The sequence below is a fragment of the Elephas maximus genome, chromosome 8 (assembly GCF_024166365.1).
Source record: "Elephas maximus indicus isolate mEleMax1 chromosome 8, mEleMax1 primary haplotype, whole genome shotgun sequence".
NCBI lineage: Eukaryota > Metazoa > Chordata > Mammalia > Proboscidea > Elephantidae > Elephas > Elephas maximus.
In genome coordinates, this window is record NC_064826.1 from 61,155,625 (window position 1) to 61,180,353 (window position 24,729).

General features: G+C 38.4%; 1 protein-coding gene across 2 annotated transcripts in view; it reads left to right on the top strand.

Moving 5' to 3' along the window:
• CDK14 (cyclin dependent kinase 14) overlaps nt 1–24,729 on the top strand; it is a 693,252-nt gene that overhangs the window by 583,290 nt on the left and 85,233 nt on the right. For both annotated transcript variants that reach the window (XM_049893961.1, XM_049893962.1), the window contains one exon: nt 4,872–5,015. In XM_049893961.1, coding sequence (XP_049749918.1) covers nt 4,872–4,987 — 116 coding nt within the window. In that variant the 3' untranslated portion in view covers nt 4,988–5,015. The remainder of the gene's footprint in view (nt 1–4,871; nt 5,016–24,729) is intronic.

Below are 24,729 nucleotides of genomic sequence, written 5' to 3' on the forward strand. Positions count from 1 at the left end.
ATTAAGAATTTTGGCTGCATTAATCCCTTTATCAGCTCACAGCAGGCCATTTGCAGAAGCGTAGCCATAAGGCGATACTCATTGGCAGAAACACGTCTTTGCATAACGTTAAACATCAGGAGCAGTGAAACCTTTTGAAGGGGGGGGAGAATAAAGATGAAAAATCATTTTATTTTTAAAGCAAGATTCCACTAAACGCCTCCAGTAACAATTTTGAGTCACAGAAATGCTATTGCTGTGTCTAGTAGATAATCATTATGAAGCGTAAATCCGGTCACGAGAAAGGACAATCCCAGTATTAAATACTACAGTCGTTGCCATTTGGAACAATGTGGCTGTACTTGTAAACATGTTTACAAAACAAAGAACTCCCAGACTTTGGAGATTTTGGGAACTAGTTCCTTTAAGTGGATGCCTGGTTTCGGTGACTCCATTTTCTAGGCTAATACTCTGCAGATCACATTTAGAAACTCTTAAAATTAAGCTTTACCTTAGCGTGGAGCCTTGTAAAAGCCCATCATATGGCAAATGCCAGCGACAGCGTCCTCATGTGCCTCCTTTTCAAAGAGATTTGGAAGGAGGTCCCTCTGGGAATAAATGTTACAGAACCAATGGATGGATTATTTTAGCACCCAAGTCATGGTATAATCAACCAGTGACTTTATAGTTTTAAAGAATGTCCCTAAAAGGGATTTATGCAAGCAGAAAGCAAAACCAGGCTAAAAAGAGAAGATTGGGGGCAAAATAAGTTAAAAGTGAGCTTGAATCTTCTTGGCCTACTTTAACATATCAGACCCTGAAGAGAAGAACGTTTTGAGTGTTGTTAGAGCATTGATACCACAGGGTACCACAGTCATTCCATGGATGGGAATAAAAATGAAGCTGTATGCTTTTGTCAGACTCTTACTTGCTTTGGAAGAACACATAACAATTGAATATCTCTGCTTATTGTACTATTCTTTAAAGCCTCATCAGTTTACAAACCAAAAAAAAAAAAACAAACCCAATGCTGTCTAGTTGATTTCGATTCATAGCAACCCTATAGGACAGAGTACAGCTGCCGCATAGGGCTTCTAAGGCTCTCATGGAAGCGGAATGCTACATCCTTCTCCTGCAGAGCAGCTGGTGGATTTAAATCTCTGACCTTTCAGTTAGCAGCCAAGTGCTTAACCACTGTAATGTACCTCGTGTGTTAATATTAAGGAGCCTTGGTGGCACAGTGGAAACTCTGGTGATGTAGTGGTTAAGACTTCAGCTGCTAACCAAAAGGTCAGCAGTTCAAATCCACCAGCTGCCCCTTGGAGACCCTACAGGGTCTTTCTTCTCTGTCTATAGGGTCGCTATGAGTGGGAATCGACTCGCTGTCAATGGGTTTGGTTTTTGGGGTTTTTGGTGGCACAGTGGTTAAGAGCTCAGGCAGCTAACCAAAAAGGTCAGCAATTTGAATCCACTAGCTGCTTGGAAACACTATAGGGCAGTTCTACTCAATCCTGCAGGGTCTCTGAATTTGAATGGATTCCATGGCAACGGTTTGGTTTTTTTTTTTTGGTTTTGGTTTTGATTTGTAAACTGATGAGGCTTTAAGGAATAATACAATAAAAACAGATATTCAATTGTTATGTGTTCTTCCAAAGCAAGTGTCATGCATTGAATTGTATCCCCCAAAAATATGTGTCAGCTTGGTTAGGCCATGATTCCCAGTATTGTGTGGTTGTCCTCCATTTTGTAATTGTAAGTTTATATTAAAGAGGATTAGGGTAGGATTGTAACACCCTTACTAAGATCACATTCCTAATCCAATGTAAAGGGAGCTTCCCTGGGATGTGACCTGCACCACCTTTTATCTTGAAGGAGATAAAAGGAAAGGGAAGCAAGCAGAGAGTAGAGGACCTCATACCACCAAGAAAGCAGTGTTTGGAGCAGAGCATGTCCTTTGGACCCGGAGTCCCTGTGAGGAGAAGCTCTTAGTCCGGGGGAAGGTGATGAGAAGCCCAACAGAGAGAGAAAGACTTCCCCTGGAGCTGATGCCCTGAATTTGGACTTTTAGCCTACTTTACTGTGAGGAAATAAACTTCTCTTTGTTAAAGCCATCCACTTGTGGTACTTCTGTTATAGCAGCACCTGATGACTAAGATAGCAAGTAAGAGTCTGCCATAAGCATACAACTTCATTTTTACACTCATCCATGGAATGACTGTGGTACCCTGTGGTATCAATGCTCTAACAACATTCGACGTTCTTCTTTTCAGGGTCTGATATATTAAAGTAGGCCAAGAAGATTCAAACCCACTTTTAACTTATTTTGGCCCCCAATCTTCTCCTTTTAGCCTGGTTTTACTTCCTCCTTGCATAAGTCCCTTTTGGGGACATGCTTCAAAAATATAAAATCACTGGAATTGATTACTTTCTACCATGACTTGGGAGCTAAAATAATCCATCCACTGGTTCTGTAACATTTATTCCCAGCTGGACCTCCTTCCAAATGTCTTTGAAAAGGTGGCATGTGAGGGGGCTGTTGCTGGCATTTGTCATATGGTGGGCTTTTACAAGACCCCATGCTAATGTATAGGTCAATTTTAAGAGCTTCTAAATATGATCTGCAGAATGATTTAGAAGTAATATATTCATGTGTCATAGAAGCAGGAATTATAAATGTATCAAGCAAGAATAGTGGTCCAGTTACCTGGGGAGCTGGCAGCTAAAGCTGGCTAATTCTGGTAGCACCCTGTCACCATTCTCCCTCTGTTCTGAAACCCCAACAGCCTTGCCCCACTTCTTCACAAAGATTTAATTGCAGGGAAGTAAGTTAAGGCTGATTTAGAAGAAATTCATTACTTTTCCCAAATACACCACAGAGCATTCTCCTGTGTATACTATCAAGTTACATAAATAATTGAAGCTGAACTAACCTTGTCAAAGTAAATGAACAAAATACACTTCATAGCACAGAGTCCTTGATTTTATTACATTCATTTGTTAATTCACAAAGCTCAAATCTTCACTGAAAGGAGTCCAACAAATTGGTACAGTGTAAAGAGCACTGAACTGGGAATCAGACCACCTCTATGCCAGCCTCAGCACTGCCAGCAGCCAGGCATCCTGGAACAAGTCCCTAGTCTCCTTGGACTGCAGATTTCTCATGTAGAAAATAGGGGAGATGGGCACAGTAATCCCTCAGGACCTCTGTAACAATTCTATGCATCTCCTTTATTTTTTTTTTAATATATTATTTTAAAACAGCATTATGTCATCCATGTAGGTCAATGCTATCTCTTTACAAATATTTCAAATATATTTGTTGCCTCCAGTTCCTAATCTTCCATTCTCTCGTAGGTCCTTTTCACCCATGCTTCTGCTCCCAGTCCTCCAGAACTGCTTTTGTCAAAGTTTCCAGTGACTTGTATGCTGTTCTATCCATCAGTCTCTTCCAAGCACTCATCTTGATCCATCAGCAGAATTCAACACAAGTGACCACTAGCTCTCCCTTGTAACACTTCCTTCACTTGGCTTCTAGGACACAATTCTCTCATGGTTTTTCTTTTGCCTCTCTAGACTCTCCTTTTTAGTCTTCTTTGCTCATTTCTTCTCATCTGCCATAGTCTCACTGTCAGAGTGCCCTGGGGCTTAATCCTCAGATCCTTCTATCTGATACATTCCCTAGAGCCTAAACAATCTCATCCAATCTCATGATTTAAATATCACTTACACACTTTTTTATACACTGGTGACAGCCTCCAAATTTATATATATCTCCAGCCCTGCCTTCCCTGACTCCACACTTGCATCTCCAACTGACTGCTCAACATCTCCTTTTGGTGGTCTAGTAGACATCTCATTATTACCAAAACTGAACTCTGATCCTTTCCCCCAGAGTGGCTCCTCCTTGTCATCTTTCCTTTGTCAGTAAAGGGCAGTGCTGCTCTTCCAGTTGAAGTGAAAAACCTTGGAGTCTTTCTTGACTACTCATGTTTGGCCACACTCCCTCTCCAATTCTTCCACAGAAGAATTGGTGCTCCCTTCAGAATATATTCAGAATCACACCACTTCTCACCCCCTCCGCTGTTATCACACTGCCCTACGTCACCCACTGTCTTCTTCCACCTGTATTTTCTAATAGCTTCCTAGCTAGTTTACCTGCTTCTGTTCTTGCCTCCTTGGAGTCAGCTCTTGCTGCTTCCTCTTTCTACATTTTGTACTAGCTCTTCCTCTAGTTTCATGCCTGACTTGTCCCCTCACCTCCTTTGGCACTCTGCTTAAATGCATTTGATCAGGAAAGCCTTCGCTGACCGCTTCTACCCCAGCACTTCCAGTTTCTCTTCCCTGGTTTATTTTTCATTATAACACTTATCACTATTTATTATAGATTATAGATTTTAGATTATATTATATATTATATTATATATTATATTATATATTATATTATATATTATACTTGCTTGGTTGTTTATATTATCTGTCTCCCCCACTGAAATTCACGAGGACATGGATTTCTTTTCATTCTGGTTTGTTCACTGCAGGATTCTGCAATACCTAAAACAGTGTGGGGCTCCATAACTATTTCTCCAGTGAATGAATGGCATGAAGAAAGGGCAAAGTATGTTGTTTCTAAATCTAAGTTAATAGTTCTAGGTCAGAAAAGTGTGAGAGTCAACTGAGATGTGGTTCTGAGGCAAAAGCAGGCTATTCTATCATGTGTGTACCCATTTATGTAAAATGTGTGTGTGATTGTGAATACTGGACATTTCAAAGACCAAAACATACCATAATATTTGATGTTTTGGACATCCAGAATTTCATGTCAATCTCTATTTTTAAAAGACTATAAATACATCTGCAAATATATAAATAAAAACTTTTTGTTCTGTTTACAGTGTCTTCTATTTTTACCATCCCAAATGTAAGATTGCAACCAGAAACTGGAGAAAGCATGCGGGCCTTTGGGAAAAACAATAGTTATGGCAAAAGTCTATCAAATAGCAAGCACTGACAAGCACAAAGTTCTCAAGAAAGTGCAGGTAAGATGACCTGTTTTGCTTGGAATGTGATGTTGAATAGATCTTTTAAATGAAATATTTCAGATCAGTTTTTCTCAAGTGTCTGATGAGTCTCTTGTATTTATCATGACATTCATCATAGTTTCTACTGAGGCAGAATGGAAGTCAGTTATGTCCATATTTTCAGGCACCTACTTTTTTTTTTTTTTTACTGGATTCTAACCAATATCGTATTTTACCTTACATTTCTGTGTGCTTAGGCACAAGAAAATCACTACTCACTCATTTTTCTTGAGGTTAGAACAAGATTACTGACCAAGCCACAGACCTGCTCTGTTTGGTCCACACAATTTTTTTTCTTTAAATTAGTTGCTAGCCTTTAAAAATGAAGAGAATTTAAAGTCTGGATTTTTGGCTCTTTTTTTGAAAAAGCAGGAACCCTGGCAGTACTGTGGTCAAAAACTGCCAGAAGTTTTTGTGTGTAACTGAGTCGTGGCTGCCTCCTTTGGAGGGGACTTATGCTTCAAAGTTTAACTCAGTTGCCACATGGTCCACTTCACTCGTTTCTGATTCCTGCCTAGCCCCTAGTAGAGACCTTATGGTGATGAGGTTTTTCTTTTTTGCTATCCTACTCTTTGACCTCTACCATTCCACAGATGAGAAGCATAATCTAAACATGACAACCTGTGGGAACGTCAGCCTGTCCCTGGCATTGCACATGCTTCATAGTAATGAGCCTCATATGGCAACACCTGAGAAGTCTGTGTTTATCTTTATTGACAGATGGAAATGTCTGGGTTTTTTGGAATTCTGTGCCTACATATATCCTTTCCTTACATATAACTCTGAAGCAGATAGAGAACAAACTTAACTGTGGGGAAGACTTTTCACGTGCCATTCCGTAAAGACAAGTGAATGCTTAAACCTTGCTCTTGCAGGAGCCCATCGTCCTTTCTCCCTCTCTTAATCTGAACTACAGTAACAGGCTAAATTGATACCATAGCAAGGAGAACAAATTACTGGATGATTTGTCAGTATTGTGAGCTATTTCTGGACCTCAAGTTTACACACAGTCAAGGTGGGGGCCATTTTAGGCCTCTCAAGAGTATGGTGGTGATTTATGAATAATTTGAAGATAAAAGATACCCAGATGAAAGGTGGTGTGTAAATGCCATTCAGGAGCTATTACTAAGTTGCCATTCTGTAGGTAAGAGTGAGGGTCTTCATTCTCCAGGTTATTTTTCTCCTGATTGGGTAAAAACAATCTAGAAGCATGACTTTACTCACTCCGTAGCATTTGTACTCCCATTCTGAATTTCAGTTGATCAGACAAAGACTGGAGCTGTTTTTGACCAGTTACCTCCTGGATCTGAGGATGGTTTTAATTCATGAGGGTGGCAGTGTCTGCTTTTTAAAGTATTTAACCTGCATTACCGTAATGAGGGCCTCCTGGCTTTATCAATCCCTTATCCAATTCAGCAGAACAAAACTAAAAGTAGACTTTGTTTATGTTGCTACTTTATACACACAAGCAAGCTTGAATTTCAATCACAGGGGTCCATCCTTTCTTCTTGCTCTTTGAGATCTCGCTAATCTGAGCCCGGCCGGTCAAAGCCACTGGAACGTGTTTCAGATCAGCTCCTCCTAGTAAAGTCAGACCAAGCTCACTAGACAGAAGCATTACCAATAAAAAAAAAAAAAAAAAAAACATTGCTGTCGACTCACAGCGGCCCTATAGGCAGAGTGGAAATTCCCCATAGGGCTTCCAAGGAGCAGCTGGTGGATTTGAGCTACCAACTTTTTGTTTAGCAGCTGTAGTTCACTGTAGCTCTTAACCACTGTACCACCAGGGCTTCGTTGCCAACAAGGTCTCTAAAATTGCCAACTGAAAAGAGATTTTTAGAAGGATGTTCAGAATTAACCATCAGTATTTGAAAGCCTTTCCAAAAATATATTTTCTTTGCAGTTTTTTTTTTTTTTTAACTAGATTTAATATTATATCTTCATGGTGGAAACTATTCCTCCAGATTTGGTAACAATACTAATATTTTCTATGAGTTTTGTCTCTTTCACATCAACTTTTATAGCTTTCATAGTATTATAATTGTTATAGTTTTGGTTGTATTTTTTTCTTCCAAATCCAAATATTTCAGCTTGGTTCAACTTTACTATTGAGGAGACATCTAATTTGTGTGTGTGTGTGTGTGTGTGTGTGTGTGCGCACGCGCACGCTTTAGGTGAAAGTTTATAGCTCAAATTAGTTTCTCATTCAGAAATTTATATGCAAATTGTTCTCAGACATCAATTACAGTCCCTGCAATGTGTCAGCACTCTCCCCCTTTCCACTTCAGGTTCCCCGTATCCATTCATCCAGTTTTCCTGTCCTTTGCTGTTTTCCCGAATTTGTTTTGGGGCAGGCATTGCCCTTTTGGTATTATATATTTGATTGAACTAAGAAGCATGTTCCTCATATGTGTTATTGCTTATTTTATAGTCCTGTGTAATCTTTGTCTGAAAGGTGGACTTCAGGAGTGGTTTCAGTTCTGAGTTAGCAGAGTGTCCAGGGGCTGTAGCCTCAGACGTTCTTCCACACTCTGTCAGACCAGTAAGTCTGGTCCTTTTTTGTGAATTTGAATTTTGTTCTACATTTTTCTCCTGCTCTGCCCAGGACTCTGTATTGTAAGCCCTGTTAGAGCAGTCGGTGGTGGTAGCTGGGCATCATCTAGTTCTTCTAGACTCAGGCTGGTAAAGGCTGTGGTTCATTAGTCTTTTGGGGTAATATTTTCCTTGTGTCTTTGGCTTTTTTCATTGTCCTTTGTGTCAGACAGGATGGGAGCAATAAATGTATCTTAGATGGCCACTCATAAGCTTTTAAGACCCCAGATGCTACTCGCCAATGTAGGATGTAGAACATTTTCTTTATGAACTATGTTATGCCAATTGACCTAGATGTCCCCTGAGTTTATGGTCCCCAGCCGTCAGCACCAGCAACTTGGTCCCTCAAGGTGTTTGAATGTATCTAGGAAGCTTCTATGACTTTGCCTTGGTCAAGTTGTGCTGACTTCCCCTGTATTTTATGTTGTCTTTCCCTTCAACAAAGTCGACACTTGTCTACTATCTAGTCATTTCCTTCCCCTTCTCCTACCCCTTCCCTACCTGGTAACCAAAGATTGTTTTTTTTCGTGTGTGTGTGTGTGTGTGTGTGTGTGTAAACCTTTTCTTGAGTTTTTATGATACTGGTCTCATACAATATTTGTCATTTTGTGATTGACTTATTTCATTCAACATAATGCACTCCAGATTCATCCATGTTTTGGGATGTTTCACAGAGTCATTGTTCATTATTGTTGCATGGTATTCCATTGTGTGTATGTACCATAATTTATCTATTCATCTGTTGACAGACACTTAGGTTGTTTACCTTTTTTTGCCATTGTGAATAATGCTGCAATGAACATGGGTGTGTGTATGTCTATTCATGTGACGGCTCTTATCTAGGATGTATTCCTGGGAGTGGGATTGCTGGATCATATGGTTCTTCTATATCTAGCTTTTTTAAGAAGTCACCGTGTTCTTTTTCATAGTGGTTGTACCATTTTACATTCCCACCAGCAAAGCATAAGAGTTCCAGTCTCCCTGCAGCCTTTCCAACATTTATTATTTTCTATTTTTTTGATTCATGCCAGTTAGTAAAGTCAAGGTGATATGGTTTCTCATTGTAGTTTTGATTTGCATTTCTCTAATGGTTAATGATCACAAGCATTTCCTGTGTCTGTTAGCTGCCTGAATGTCTTCTTTGGGGAAGTGTCTGTTCATATCCTTTGCCCATTTTTTAATTGGATTTTTAGTCTTTTAGTTGTTGAGGCGTTTAAGTAATTTATAGATTTTAGAGATTAGACCCTTGTCAGATATGTCATAACCAAATTTTTTTTCCCAGCCTGTAGGTTCTCTTTTTACTCTCTTGGTGAAGTTTTTTGATAAACATAAGTGTTTAATTTTTAGGAGCTCCTGGTTACCTAGTTTATCTTGATTCTGTTTGATTGTCTGTCATTGTATCAGTACCAGGCTGTTTTGACTACCATGACTATAGTAGGTTTTGATATAAGGAGGCGTGTGGCTTCCTACTTTGTTCTTTTTCTTCAATAATGCTTTGCTTGTCTGATGCCTCTTTCCTTTCCATATAAAGTTGGTGATTAGTTTTTCTATCTTGTTAATTCTATTGGAGTTTGGATCAGGATTGCCTTATATTTATAGATGGCTTTGGGTAGAACTGACGTTTTCATAATGTTGAGTCTTCCTATCTCTGATCATCGTATGTTTTTCCATTTATAGTAGTGTTTTATAATTTTCTTTGTATAGCTTTTTTACATCTCTGGTTAAATTTACTCCTAAGTATTTTATCTTTTTAGGGACTATTACAAATGGTATGCTTTCCTGACTTCCTTTTCGAAGTTCTCGCTGTTAGTGTATAGGAATCCAACTGATTTTTGTATGTTGATCTTGTATCCTGCTACTCTGCTGAATCTTTCTATTTGCTCCAGTAGTTTTTTTGTGGACTCTCTGGGATTTTCTATGCATAGAATCATATCTGTCAATAGGGATAGTTTTACTTCTTCCTTTCCAATTTGGATGCCCTTCATTTCTTTTTCTTGCCTTATTGCTTCAGCTAGGACTTCTAGCACAATGTTAAATAGATGTGGTGATAAAGGGCATCCTTATCTTGTTCCAATCTCAGGAGGAGTCCTTTCAGCCTCTCTCCCTTGAGAATGATGTCAGCTGTTGGTTTTGTATAGATACCCTTCATTATGCTGAAGAATTTCTCTTCTATTCCTATTTTATTGAGAATTTTTATCAGGAATGGCTATTGGACTATCAAATGCCTTTTTTACATCAGTTGAGAAACGCATGTGATTCTTTTCTTTTGTCCTTTTAATGTGATGGATTATGTTGATTGATTTTCTAATGTTGAACCATCCCTGCATACCTGTTTTTTGATATTATACTGAATTCTGTTGGCTAGAATTTTGTTGAGAATTTTTGCATGATATTCATGAGAGTATTGGCCTGTAATTTTCTTTTTTTGTGGTATCTTTGCCTTGCTTTGGCATCAGGGTTATGCTGGCTTCATAGAATGAATTTGGGAGTATTCCTTCCTTTCCTATGGTCTGAAATAGTTTGAGTGGTACTGGTGTGATCTCTTCTCTGAATGTTTGGTAGAATTCTCCAGTGAAGCTATCTGAACCTGGGCTTTTTTTTTGTGGGGGAGGGGGCTTCAATTACCTCTTATCTCTCTCCTTTTATGGGCCTATTCAGATTTTTTATCTCAGTTTGTGTTAGTTTACATAGGTATTATATTTCTAGAAATATGTCTGTTTTCCTTTATGTTCTCAAATTTGTTGGAGTACAATATTTCATAGTTTTTGTGAAACACCTTTTCCTTTATTTTTTTCAATCTGCTTCTAAGAAAAGTTAGAGGCAAGCTAAAATCTATGAATTTTCTGTCAGTCAGCCGAAAAAGAAATCATTTTAATTGTCATTTTATGTGTTTTGTTTATCAAATGGGGTCATCCTAGAGGTCCAATAATAATATAGCCCATATATTAGCCTGATACATCTTATGCAGTGGTCTCATCCTGACCAATATCGGAATATCAAATTTGTAGACATTATACAGCAAAAGGTCTACTTAAGTAAGGGTATTCAAGGGAAAAACATGTAAATCTCTAAACTTTGATTTTGTTGTTTTTAAATTAGTTAGCTGCATAGAGCAGGCTGAAGCATCTTAACTTTCCCCCAAATGTCTCAGTTCTTCATGAAACAGAGAGAGTGGTAAGGAGAAGGAGGAGGAAAGGGTTGGGGATTAAAGAGGCTAAGACTATGGAGAGCACTTTTACCTCTCTTTGGAGAGTTACACAGAGGTGATGTGAAAGTGCATTGTATCGCTTCTGATTTTGCTATGATGGACGACTGAGCAGACAGAATTATTTCAGGTCCTAATTTTTCTCCCATACCTCAGTGCCAAATTATTTCCATACTTGAATGCAAAGGTCACTCCAATTATTTAGTTAATTATGCTGGATTTGCATAAATTGGCCTTAGTGGAAAGGCTAATGAGATGGATTTTGCTTTACAGTGGAAAGCAATTTTGGTTTCAAAGTCTTGTGACCAAATTAAATGAAAGTAAACCCACAAGTATCTAAGTTAAAAATGGGATAGGTGCTACTGGATGATGGAAATACTCTCCTTCCTACATTTTATAATCTTCTGATGATATTAGTAGAATAACATTTTCATAGGTTGTTCCCAATCTTTCCATCAGCATTGAAGGGTAAGACCATCAGAAAGTCTGAGAGAGTGCCTTAAACCTGCATATAAATTTTCCTCAAGGGTAAGACCAAAACCTATATTGAGTACCACATCCATTAGTGTTACTTATATTTGCATACAGTGATACCAAACACTCTCCTATGTTGAGTCTAATTTTCCAGCCGTTTTAAACCAAGACAGGAAGTACCAGGTTGCTCTTTTTCTTCTTTTGCCGAGTACAAGGGATAAGAATGTCCTCTCATCTTTTAGACATCAGCTTTATAATCTTTCTGAAATGTGCTCATAATGGAATATCTCTTTTCAGGAAATCTATCAGTCTTCAGATCCTATTAAATCCACAATAAATATACAAATATCTGCCTATTGCATGAAATAATTTTGTTTTAAATGCAAGACTTTAACTGCATGCATATTTTTGGTCACCTTTTCCTTGCCTTTTGGACTCCCTGGGTGTTCACTTGGCTGCTAACTGAAAAGCTGGAGGAGGCACCTCAGAAGAAAGGCCTGGCCATCTACTTCCAAAAAATCAGTTATGAAAAACCCCATGGAGCACAGCTGTACTGTGGTGCACATGGGGTCACTATGTGTTGGGTTCACTCAACAGCAACTGGCTTGGCTGGCTTCTTGTCTTTTAGCATGTTATCTATAATTATCAATAATCAACATTATTTAAGTATTGTATGATAATGAAAAAACTGTGTTAGACTCTATCTGCTTGGGTCAGTAATCAAGGCAATGATTTCCTAAAAGTAGGCTCAGGTAAACAGAGTAGAGTGCATAAGTTGCTTAAGAAATTTTATTTAAATAAGATAAAGAATTATGAAAAAAAAACAAATTCCAGGCAGGATACAGTGCATTGGTAGGTAAGGCCCTTAGCTGAATATTCAGTGAAGCGGTGGCTCTCATACCCTGGTGACAGAACCCCTGGCGAGTTTTGTTTTGTTTTAATCCAGATACCTGGGGCCCATGAATCTGTATTTTAAATCATCCTGGGGAATTTTGATGCAGATAGTCTTTGGACCACATGCAATCAACTCCTTCAGTAAATATTCAGTAGGATAATATTTATGAAGTAAAATAATCAATTTATTTAGATCAGCACTGGAAAAAGGCAAACTAGAAAAATCAATATTCTATCATATAAAATAAAGCAATTTCTTCTTCTCATCCTTCTTTCCTTCCTCCCTCCTTAACTTCCTTCCTTCCATCCTCCCTCCCTCTCTCCGTCCCTTCCTTTCTCTCAAGAAACTGTAGGGGATTTGTGCTGTCCAACTCTACAGCCCATAGTCAAAAGTGATTATTTAAAATTAAATTTAAGTTAATTGAAATTAAGGCATAATGCTTAAACACTCGGCTGCTAACCCAAGGGTCAGCAGTTCGAGTTCATCTGCTCCCATGATATGTTCCCATAATGATTTCAGCATAGGAAACCCTATGGGCACTTCAACTCTGTCCTATAGGGTTGGTATGAGTCAGAATTGACTCGACGGCACACAGCAATGACAACTACAAAGTTAAATTAAAAATTCAATTCCTCCATAGCAGTACCACATTTCAAGAGTTCTTTTTTTTTACAGCCACACGTAACCAATGACTGTTGTATATGCAGATATAGAACATTTTCAGCATTACAGAATGTTCTACTGGACAGCTCTGATGAAGAACATTTCTCCTTTCTGCCTTTTAAAAGAAGAATCTGGAAAGTTTAACTCAGTAAAAACTAAGTAAAAATATATTTCAGTTCTAGCTTATAGCTGCTTAAGAGAAGACCAAAGCGTGTGAGGGAGAGAAATATGCAAGGGATGGAAAAGTCAGGTGGCAAAGTGAAAGAGACAGAAACTGAAAACAGAATGACAAGAAGAGCTGTGGAGACACACCAAGACTGGAGCCCACAGGAACAGGAGAGATGACAAGAACGTGGGTATTGGGGTCTTTCAAGTTGCAGGGGAAGAAGACACGGTCAGGTTTCCTCTGTTAACAGTGGTTTGTGATGAGACTCTTCTGGGAAGTGAGGAAGAAAAGGTTGACAGTCTAAGTAGCTGTAGGCAGGCCTCACAAAGACTGGAATATCAGTCAGAATCCAATAGTAGCTTTAATTCAACCACCATCTCAACTACTATCTCAAATCTGGCTCCTTGAGAAACAGCCATCTTTTGCTCTCCTCCACACTCTAACATTATAACAGCTCATTTCTTCTGTGTCTGCATCAACTAATATTGCTTCTTCTCTTCACCTCATGGTCTCTCCCGGCTTGTTTCTGCTTATTCATGGATCCTGCTTACTGTGGTTTCTCTTTGTCCATCTATTTCTGGGGCAGTCAGCTACCTAGTAACTCCCTCTTTTTGTCTTAGACCAATCCTCTGCCCCCACAGTTGATTAGTATAGCCACCATCATGAAGTAGAAAGCAAAGCTTTGGGCAGGGCTGTTGTGACCACCTCTGGGTCAGGCACTGAGCCCTGATCCAGTCAACTGAGCTGTCAATTGGATGGCAACCTTTTATTTAAGGAAATTTTCAGAAGAGAGTTTTGAGCTTAGCAGTCTCTGAAGCGTCTATTAAGTGAGCAGTATAGCTGGAAGACACCTTGACTGGCCTGTATACTACAGAAGAAAAAACAGACATATACAGGGGGAAATTCCAGTTTAAATGGAGTAACAACATCTTTGTTGTGTAATATTTTCTGGCATTGAGTAAATGTCTTTTTAAGGCATGTTGCATTTTCTCAACTATAGACACAAAAGGAGACAACACCCATTAGTACGTTTTTGAACGTAAGAAATTCAAGTGCTAGATCTGGCTTTCTTCCAGTAAGCAGGACAGTTTCTGTTTTTTCTTATAAGAACTATTTTCTTCATAATTTTGAAACTTTTTTCCGTATCAGACAACTGTAATTTTATTTTCTCTGCTGCTTTATGTAATTGTCAACAGTAATTGTGAACAAAACAGGCAGAGGGTGGCAGCACATCTTAGTGTTGCTCACAGGTTTTGTCTGAAAGAGTCCCTGGTTTTTGTCATTACCCTATATGACTGCAGATTAAAATTTGTCATTTGGGGGAATTTGACAGTACTTCACACCACTAATGCATAGTGCATATTATGAATACTCAATTAAAAAGAGGCTGGAATATTGTTTATTTCCCCCCACCCCCCACCCCTACCGCTTTTCTTAGCTGTCTCTCTACTCTGAGAGTCTACTCTCTCCTTCAAACTCTGATGCAAAATAGTAACCTAAGAAAGCTTCTCTCTTCTCTCCTCCCTCTCCCCACTGTGCCTCTCCACCCCTTCCTTTTTTGGCCTTGTGAACTGGACTCTGGTCATCCCAACCAATGAACAGGTCAGCAAAGGACTTTAAGGCCTTTACTACCTAATCTACATAAATATGCGCATCTGGGTTTGTCACCAAGCAGAATGAAAATAAAGTTAAATACATCATGCTTCATCCAGAGTGGAATTTTTTTAAGTTTAATGGGTTTTTTTACATTGACAGAATTTCAGTTTTACAGAAAAGTTGCAAAAATAGTAAGTACAAAGAATTCCTGGATACCTTTTACCCAACTTCCCCAAATGTTAACATTTTATATACTATATGTTCTTTATCCCATTTGTTTTATCTATCGATCGATCAATTGATTGATCATGTGTGTATTTGTGTGTGTTACATTTTTTATCTAAACCAAGTATGTTGCACAGATGATGCCCCTTTCCCCTTAAATAATTCCTTAAAAATGAGGAATTCAGAGTAATTTTTTTAATTGAAATACTAGTTTTTTGCCCTTGCTTTTCCTTTTTCCTCCTCTGATTGAAGGTTTTAAAAAAGCAAAATAACTAAAAGAAAAGAAGCTCGTTGGATGATCCACACACAGGCTCATCAGCCCATGGTTCCTTGAAAATTGACTATATTTTTGTGATTCAGTGTTTCCAGGTCAGATGAGCTTTTAAATTAGGGGGTAAAATAGCACTGCAACTTGTATCTTCTGCCTTTTTAAAACCCAAATTCATTTCTTAGAGACTGTTTAGCCAGCAACATTAATAGGAGTGAAGCTTTCTTATAAATATGGGTGCAAGATGAGATGTGGCTCGTAAACAAGTTATGTTACGGTGCTTGACCAGACCATTTTGAAGTTAGCAGTCACATATAGCAAGTAGTTATAATCAGTTCAGGTGCTGTATTTTTCCTTTTCATTTAATGTTGATTCCTATGAATTTGGGATACAGAGGGAATCATCAATGCCCTAAGTGTACTGTATTGTATTATTAATACCGGGATAGCAGCTGAGTCCCACTAGACGGCCTTTGTGGTCTGCTGATGCATAAAAGGAGTGTCTGAGCATAAAAGGAGGCTGTTTGAGTTGAAGTGGGCTGAGGGTCTGGGATGACATTTGAATGCATGGAGGACAATGTCTAAATGACAGTGTCGAGAAGGGAAAGCAAAAAGAAGCTCGAAACTATTCCCATTGTCCCACGGGTGCTCATCACTCCTCCTGGAATATTCCTCACGTGGGAGCTTTGTCTGGATACAAACAGGGAGTAGAACCCAGGAGGGATAGAACAAAAGCCAGCGCTTCAGGTCCTTAAAAATTCTAGACAGCAAATGTAATGAAAACCACAACCCAAATGTATTTCAATTCTAACAGAGTTAAACATTTTAGCTAAATTACTACAAGTATATTTAACAAAATGTTTGCAATACTCTGAGATGTCTCTATGAATAAAGCTTTTAAGAACATCAAATTGGTTGTGTAAATGAATAATTTAATGCTTCTCTTTTGGAATTTAGTAGAGCTGCTTCCTCTCCAATCTACATACACACACACATTCAATATACTCACACAGCCAAACAGTAATTTCTCAACAGTCCTGAATTATTAGAATAGCATCATAGATTGGTGAAATGATTACTTTTCCACCTAAGGAAATAATGTGCAAGGTCTACAACAAAAAAATTAGAGAAATTGATGGAAATTTACTTCATGATAGATATTACCACGTATGCCAAATATAGAATCAAATATTTTACTGTTAACTTCCATACTTGGTTGAATTTTTTCACTTTAAATTATCACCATTCGTTGAATGTAGTCTGCATTATGTATACTGCCCTTGGATTTTTAATTTCTCTGGATTATCGTTTTCAATGCAATTAGTAAAATGCCCTCAGTTACATATAATAATTACCGTAAATGGGGCTATTGGGCTAATTACTATAAACGGGGAAATACGTGTGGTTATCATGTGCAATTAAATCATGTACAGTATTTATTTTACATTATTACATACAGTTGTGTAATGATAACACATAATTATATTGTATAATTTCTTGGTCAACAAATCTATTCGGTATTAAGATACCCAAAGTTATGATCCATTGCCAAATAACCACCTTGTGGATTTTTCTTCCTAAGGTAATTGGATCATTCTCTGAGCTGGGGACCCACCAAGTTTAAATGTCATTAAATAAACTGGTTCTGCACAGGCAAGCAAAATCTGGAAGCAAAAAAGATAATTATTTTACCTTCATTAATAAAAATGCCCAGAGTATCCTATTCTGTCAATGTCAAGAATGTAATCCTCCCTGAACCCAGTACCAACCTCCACCATACCTGTTTGTTTTTCTGTGGCTGTGTAAAAATCAACATCCCTAAATGGTGGCAGCATTCAAAACGTGTCTGGGAAAAAAAAAGATTCCTTTCTTCGCTATGGCAAACATTATAATCATTCCTAGTTACACATGCACACTAGCACGTAATTAATTCTGCAAAGGATGCTGTTTGACAGAGTGGGATTATGAGAATTGCATATTGATAGTGGCAGGAAAAATAAATCTATTTTCTCTGCATAAGGTAGGGTATTCTTGTGTTCTTTAGAAACTGGCACATCTCAGAGGTGTTGCTCTCGAAATGATCTCAGGGTGGAAAGAAACGAGTAATTACAGAGCCAGGCATTCAGTTGTGTCCTAATTTTCCCACCAGTTTTTCAGTGTTTCAGCTGCCTCAGAGACTTAAAGTATTCTCATTAGGTAGCTGCAGAGGCTGCCCGCTTGCCTACTTCCTCACTCTCTCACTCGATTTTCTTTCTTTCTTTTTTTTTCCCCCCCATTCCTGCCTTGGGAGTGACTGTGAAGATCATTGGCTGGAATGATTGGCAGGTTAGAGGATTCGATCAGATGAGTTCCTCTTAGTGCGGGTCAAAAAGGCTAGTTAGCAGGAGCTGTCGAAAAATGCCAGCAGCATTCGAAATGGGAAATGTCATGACTTCCAGGCAGGGGGTGCCACCTGGAACAGAAAGCCCCCAGCTCATTAGCAAGTTACAGGATGCGGGCTTAACTGGAGGGAGCAGGGAAAGGAAGATAATACCCAATAGGGAAAATGATTGTGAAGTGGAATTGATTTCATGTATAATTTGTTTATCACTAGAGGGGACAAATGCTGTCCTTCTGACATGAGCGGGGGAGTGTGGACTATGAATGAGGTGACTTAGCATAATCTGCAGGTTGAGCTTTGGGTTTAAAGAATGCAAACTTCTTTATTCTTAACTGTGGAAATGATCAGGTCACGTTACGTTAATTAAAGCTGACATACTTTCAAATGTTTTATCTGGGCGATTGTGGCCATTCAACAGAAACAAGAGAGACGGACAACTTTAGAAAATAAGAGATTTTTTTTTTCCCTCTGCTGTTGTGGAAGACTAGCTCAGTTGTGTACTGAATTATAACAGGGCTGGTGTTTATCTTCAGTGGTTAGCTAGGCTGCACAAATCAAACTGGGACTCCTGGCTCACATGCGATCTCATTTATAGAGAAGGCCATATGCTCTTTGAGAGATTTAGAAACAGTCTGTGTTAAAAAAAATACATATATATATTTATATATATATGTATTTGAATATGACTATCATATTGTGGTACACTGTTAAAAATTTAGTCTCTTTTAAAAGGGGAAGCTCTCCAATTTCTTTACTGCCTGGTTATCAGTTCATCTGAAATTTGATATTCTAATATAAAGTTAACAACTTGGCGTGGCCATATTTACCAAGGAACAAAATAAACAAAAAGGTCTTATCGAAAAAATTATTTACAATTCACAAGAAGAGGATGTAGTTGCAAAAGGGAAAGTAATATTGCCCAGCATCTATTCATACTGAGCTCCCGATTGGAACCACCAGTGTTTTTACAGTGTATCAAACAGGCCTTAGTGGAAAGCCTTTTCCTACATAAATTCCATCAGAAAACGGATTTCCTTTTGATAAAAAACTTCTGCAATATCATTTATCTTTTACGTGGAGATCTTCATCTTGTTTTAAGTCACAAATGCCACAGCTGCAAGTCTTTCTGGCTGAACTCTAAAGGATGTTTACTTAGCATCCGGATTCAGGCTAACACATATATTTTCAAAATGTCTTTGCCTTGAGCTTCCTTTGTCTCTTAAATATTGAGACATTTTATGAGACAGTTTTGAAATAGCCAAGGCTTGTTTTATCAGGCAGCTTCAGACTGCTGTCTAATGTGAATAGGAATCTTAAAACCTCCTAGTCAAAACATTGGTGGAAAATTCATTCTATTCTGTATTCAGCGTAAAAAGCTTAACGTTAAGCTACGGTATATAGCTGTCAAGATATACTGCACTCCAAAACCAAAAAACCAAACCCAGCGCCGCCGAGTCGATTCCGACTCATAGCGACCCTATTAGGACAGAGTAGAACTGCCCCATAGAGCTTCGAAGGAACGCCTGGCGGGTTCGAACTGCCGACCCTTTGGTTAGCAGCTGTAACACTTAACCACTGTACCACCAGGGTTTCCCAATACTGCATTAGTTTAGTCAAATCTAAAAATTTAAACATCAGTGTGAATCTCTGTGTCCCCTCATTTTGGAATTTTATCGTGTGGCCCCAAAGCTGGCCTTGAAAAAAATGTTATGAAATATTATTGGAAAAAATTCACTAAAGTTAAGATTTTTTATTCTTCCCCAGAAACCCAATTTGTAAAATACCGACAGGTTTATGACTCAATAATTTTGATTGTAAATTAATAAATCAATAATTTTGAGAGAAAAGATTGTCCATAAAAAGAATAAGAAGAAATGAATTAGGTTGGGTTATCTACAAATGGGTTTCCCACTCTTCAGACTAGCTCTAAGAAGCCCTTACCTTTCTTGATGGTCAGTCCAAAGGAGTTTGGCCAAGCACAGCAGGAGGTGAATGGTGGTGTTTGTGCATGCTTGGTCTCATTGATCACTCTTTTCTCCATCCTCTGTCCTTCCGAACTCAGCCTTCCAAAGTCAGCTCTGCGTTTACGGATTTTGCAGACTCTACACTATTTCGCACCTGTCTCAATTCGTCTCCTCTTCGTAACTATGATAGCCTGTGCTACACATTAACATTCTTCTATTTATCATTTCCTTTGTTGAGTCTTTATGGATTGAGTGACCATGCTGTTAAAAGTTTCACCTTCAGGAGTGTGTGTCCTTTTCATATGAGGTCCTAGGTTCTAAAGAAAAGAAATGGCACCCTTATAATTTTCCTCTACATCAGTTCTCAAAGAGTGACCTGTATTCTCTGGGAATCCCCAGGGCTCCACAGTATCAAAACTATTTTCATAATAATACTGAGATGTTCTTTGCCTTTTTCACTGTGTGGTCTAACGGTTGCACTAATGGTACAGAAGCATTCGTGGGTAGAACTACTGGCTCGTTAGCATGAATCAAGGCAGTGGCAACAAATGGCGTTCCTGGTCATACCACCACACAATTACAGTTTTATTTAAAAAAAAAAAAAAAAGCCAATTTCACTTAATGTTTTTTATAAAGAAGTAAAATTTATTAATTTAAATTTTGACTTTTGAGTAAATGTCTTTTTAATATTTTGTGTGATTAAATGGGAAGTTTGAGAAATCATTTCTTCTGTATACCTAATCACTCTGATGCCCCAAGGAAAGAGATCCTGTGTATGTGTTTGAGTTAAAAGCTGAGCTACCTGTTTTTACTTGGAAGAATGACTAACAAACTGTGGTTATTCAAACGTGGGTATTTGTCAGGCTTTCTCAAAAATGAACAAAATGAGTCTTTTGCCAAGGAAAACCGCTGATGGTTTACTGTCAATGATAAAATTAGAACTTTCAAGAGAAAATTGGAATCTTGAGAAACTACAGAAAAATATTATCTGCCACTCTGAGCGTGACAGCTTTCCGAAGATGTTTCTGATAAGAACGGTGGTGATATAAATCAGTGTGATTTTTAAATGTTGTACAGTGAGATGCATCAACGTTCGGAAGACCAGCCATTTCAGTGAATCAGTATTTTCCAGATAGTCAATGCATGATGGTAGAAAATCATACATGAATAAAATATCACTGGAAGTATAAACCAAACCAATAGATTTTAAATTAACAGAGTACAAAGAAATTCATTGATGTGTTTCAGATTTCCCAGTACAGCTAACCCTTAAGAAACTACCACTTGATGAGTTTTGTTGTAATATAAAAGAAGAATATCCACAATTATCTGAAAGGGCTTTATTTTCCTACTGTATTTTTATACAAATAACATGTGCCTTCTACATTTTTTTGCCAACTATTCCCTCCCCCACCACGAGATATTTTCATAAGTGCCACTACGCCAGTTTTCTTTTACATGTTGCTGTAAAAAAAATTAGCATAGCATACTTACGAAAATACCTCGAGAGGGGAGGGACCAGTTGACAAACAAACGTAGAAGGTACGTGTTATTTGCATAAAAATAAAGTACATATCTGTGAGAGGCCATATTTTCTTCACTTGCTTCAACCAAAATAACATATAATAGATTGAATGCAGAAGCACATATATGAGAATCCGGCTATCTTCTATTCAGCCAGACTTTTTCAAAAAATTGTATCATTGTAAACAGTGCCACCCTTTTCACTAATTTTCTTTGGAAAATATAGTTATTTTTACTAAAATAATGTATTTATGTTATGTAATTAGTTTATTATTGTTTTAATGAGTTAATAAGCAAATATATTTAAGTTATTAGTTTTAATTTCAAATATGGTAAATATCAATAACTATAATCCATATAAATGAAAGCTCTTTGGGGATCCTTAATAATTTTTAAGACTATAAAGGGGTCCTAAGACCAAAAACTGAGAACCACTACTCTGTATCAGTAATGTCTTGTATTAATTTTATCATGCTAATTATGTTGATAACATTTTCCCCCTTGAAGAAATTAGTAGTCACTTGAAATTACTAGTCACTTGAAGAAATTACTAGTCACTGTAAATATTTTATTTTTGTTATATAAGATAATTCCAGTTATCCATCTGATTTACTCTCTCAATTTTTGTGGGAAATGAGATAAAATTCCTAGTCTTATGTTCACACTGGTACCATCTAAAAATTACAGTAGAATGCCCTTTGCTACACTCTTTAATCACTAGTAAGGAGCCCTGGTGGCTCAGTGGTTAAAGCAGTCAACTGCTACCTGAAAGATCAGTGGTTCAGAACCACCAGCGGCTCCATGGGAGAAAGATGTGGCAGTATGCTTCTGTAGAGATTTACAGCTTTTGAAACCCTGTGAGGCCACTATGAGTCAGAATCGACTTGACAGCAGTGGGCTTTAGGTTTTTAATGATTAGCAGACCAACTCTTAAGAGACTTTGGCTATATGTTAGTTTTTTGAGCTGTGACCTTCCCTCTTCTATATGCATTATGTTTGACCTTGTGGGAAGAGGCTTTGACCATATGACATCAAATAATATGGCCATTTTCATAGGTTGTTTATAGGACTCAGGAGGACTTTCAATACAGAACCCTGAGCAGACACACTGTAGATGTGACTTCTTGTGAGAAGGGACTCAGATCTTTGCCTGCCTGTCTGCCGTGAGGTAGCTCATAGAAATTTGGGTGTGTTTTTGGGCTCAGAGTCTAAACCAAACCACTCACTATAAGCATCAGTCAGGCCAGGGTTTTGTTTTTTTTTTTTTATTGTGGTTTAAGTGAAAGTTTACAAATCAAGCCAATCTCTCACAATCTCTCACGCAAAAACTTATATATACCTTGCTGCATACTCCCAATTGCTCTCCCCCTAATGAGATAGCCTGCTCCCTCCCTCCACTCTCTCTCTTGGTGTCCATGCTTCGCCAGCTTTTAACTCCCTCTACCCTCTCAACTCCCCTCCAGGGAGGAGATGCCAACATAGTCTCAAGTATCCACCTGATCTAAGAAGCTCACTCCTCATCAGCATCCCTCTCCAACCCATTGTCCACAGCCCAATCCCTGTCTGAAGAGTTGGCTTTGAGAATGGTTCCTGTCCTGGGCCAACAGAAGGTCGGTGGGTCATGACCACTGGGGTCCTTCTAGTCTCAGTCAGACCATTAAGTCTGGTCTTTCTATGAGCATTTGGGGTCTGCATCCCACTGCTCTCCTGCTCCCTCATGGGTTCTCTGTTGTGCTCCCTGTCAGGGCAATCATCGGTTGTAGCTGGACACCATCTAGCTCTTCTGGTCTCAGGCTGATGTAACCTCTGATTTATGTGGCCCTTTCTGTCCCTTGGGCTGGTAGTTACCTTGTGTCCTTGGTGTTCTTCATTCTCCTTTGATCCAAGTGGGTTGAGACCAATTAATGCATCTTAGATGGCCTCTTGCTAGCGTTTAAGACCCCAGATGCCTCTTTCCAAGGTGTGATGCAGAATGTTTTGTTAATAGATTTTATTATGCCAATTGACTTAGATCTCCCCTGAAATCATGGTCCCCAAACCCCCACCCCTGCTTTGCTGGCCTTCGAAGCATTCAGTTTATTCAGGAAACATCTTTGCTTTTGGTTTAGTCCAGTTGTGCTGACTTCCCCTGTATTGTGTGCTGTCTTTCCCATCACCTAAAGTGGTTCTTATCTACTATCTAATTAGTGAATACCCCTCTCCAACCCTCCCTCCCTCCCCCTTCTTTCTCGTAACCACAAGAGAATGTTTTCTTCTCAGTTTAAACTATTTCTCAAGGTCTTATAATAGTGGTCTTATACAATATTTGTCCTTTTGCAACTGACTAATTTCACTCAGCATAATGCCTTCCAGGTTCCTCCGTGTTATGAAATGTTTCACAAATTCCTCACTGTTCTTTATTGATGCGTAGTATTCCATTGTGTGAATATACCATAATTTATTTATTCATAAAAAAAAATTTTTTTATTCATCTGTTGATTGGCACCTTGGTTGCTTCCATCTTTTTGCTATTGTAAACAGTGCTGCAAGGAACATGGGTGCGCATATATCTGTTTGTGTAAAGGCTCTTATTTCTCTAGGATATATTCCAAGGAGCGGGATTGCTGGATCATATGGTAGTTCTATTTCTAGCTTTTTAAGGAAGTGCCCAATCGATTTCCAAAGTTGTTGTACTGTTTCACATTCCCACCAGCAGTGTATAAGTGTTCCAGTCTCTCCACAGCCTCTCCAACATTTGTTGTTTTGTGTTTTTTGGATTGATGCGAGCCTTGTTGGAGTGAGATGAAACCTCATTGTAGTTTTGATTAGCATTTCTCTAATGGCTAATGATCATGAGCATTTCCTCATGTATCTGTTAGCTACCTAATGCCTCCTGTAATGAAGTGTCTGTTATATCTTTTGCCCATTTTTTAATTGGGTTATTTGTCTTTTTGCAGTTGAGTTTTTGCAGTATCATGTAGATTTTAGAGATCAGGTGCTGATCGGAAAAGTCATAGCTAAAAACTTTTTCTCAGTCTGTAGGTAATCAGGCCAGGGTTTTTTGTTTTTAAACTCTATTTTGAAATACTGTTATATATACATAAGATGTATAAAGCTACTACAGAGCGCTCTACCTTTCATCCAGCTTCTCCAAATACTAACATCGTATATAAGATGTTAATAAATTAACCATGGCAAATTTATCAAAACTACAAAATCAACATAGGTACCATGCTATTAATTAACCTCTGGACTTTATTTAATAAACTGGCCCTTTGTCTGTTCTAAAAGCCCATCCAGACACCATATTACATTTGGTCATCTTGTTTCCTTAGTCTCCCCTGGTCTGTGATAGTTTCTCAGTCATTCATTATTTTCATGATCTGGACACTTTTGAAGAGCACTGTTCAGGTATTTTCTAGAAGGTCCCTCATGATGTTTTCTCATGATTAAACTATGGTTGTGGGCTTTCGAGAAGAATACTACCAATATGAAGCACACTTCTCATCACATAGTGCTCAAGGACACATGATATTCACATGACTTATCACTGGTGATGTTAACCTTGATGATCTGGTTAGGACAGATCAGGTTTTAAAGCCCAGGTAACTCGCAGGAAGTAAAGTCAGAAAAATAGGGGATCAGGGACAGGTTCTCAATCAAATGGAAGTACCTTAAGCCAGGTTACTGAGGACAGGTCTAGGAAGACCTCCTGTCTGGAAATAGGCAGAAAAGAAAGGCG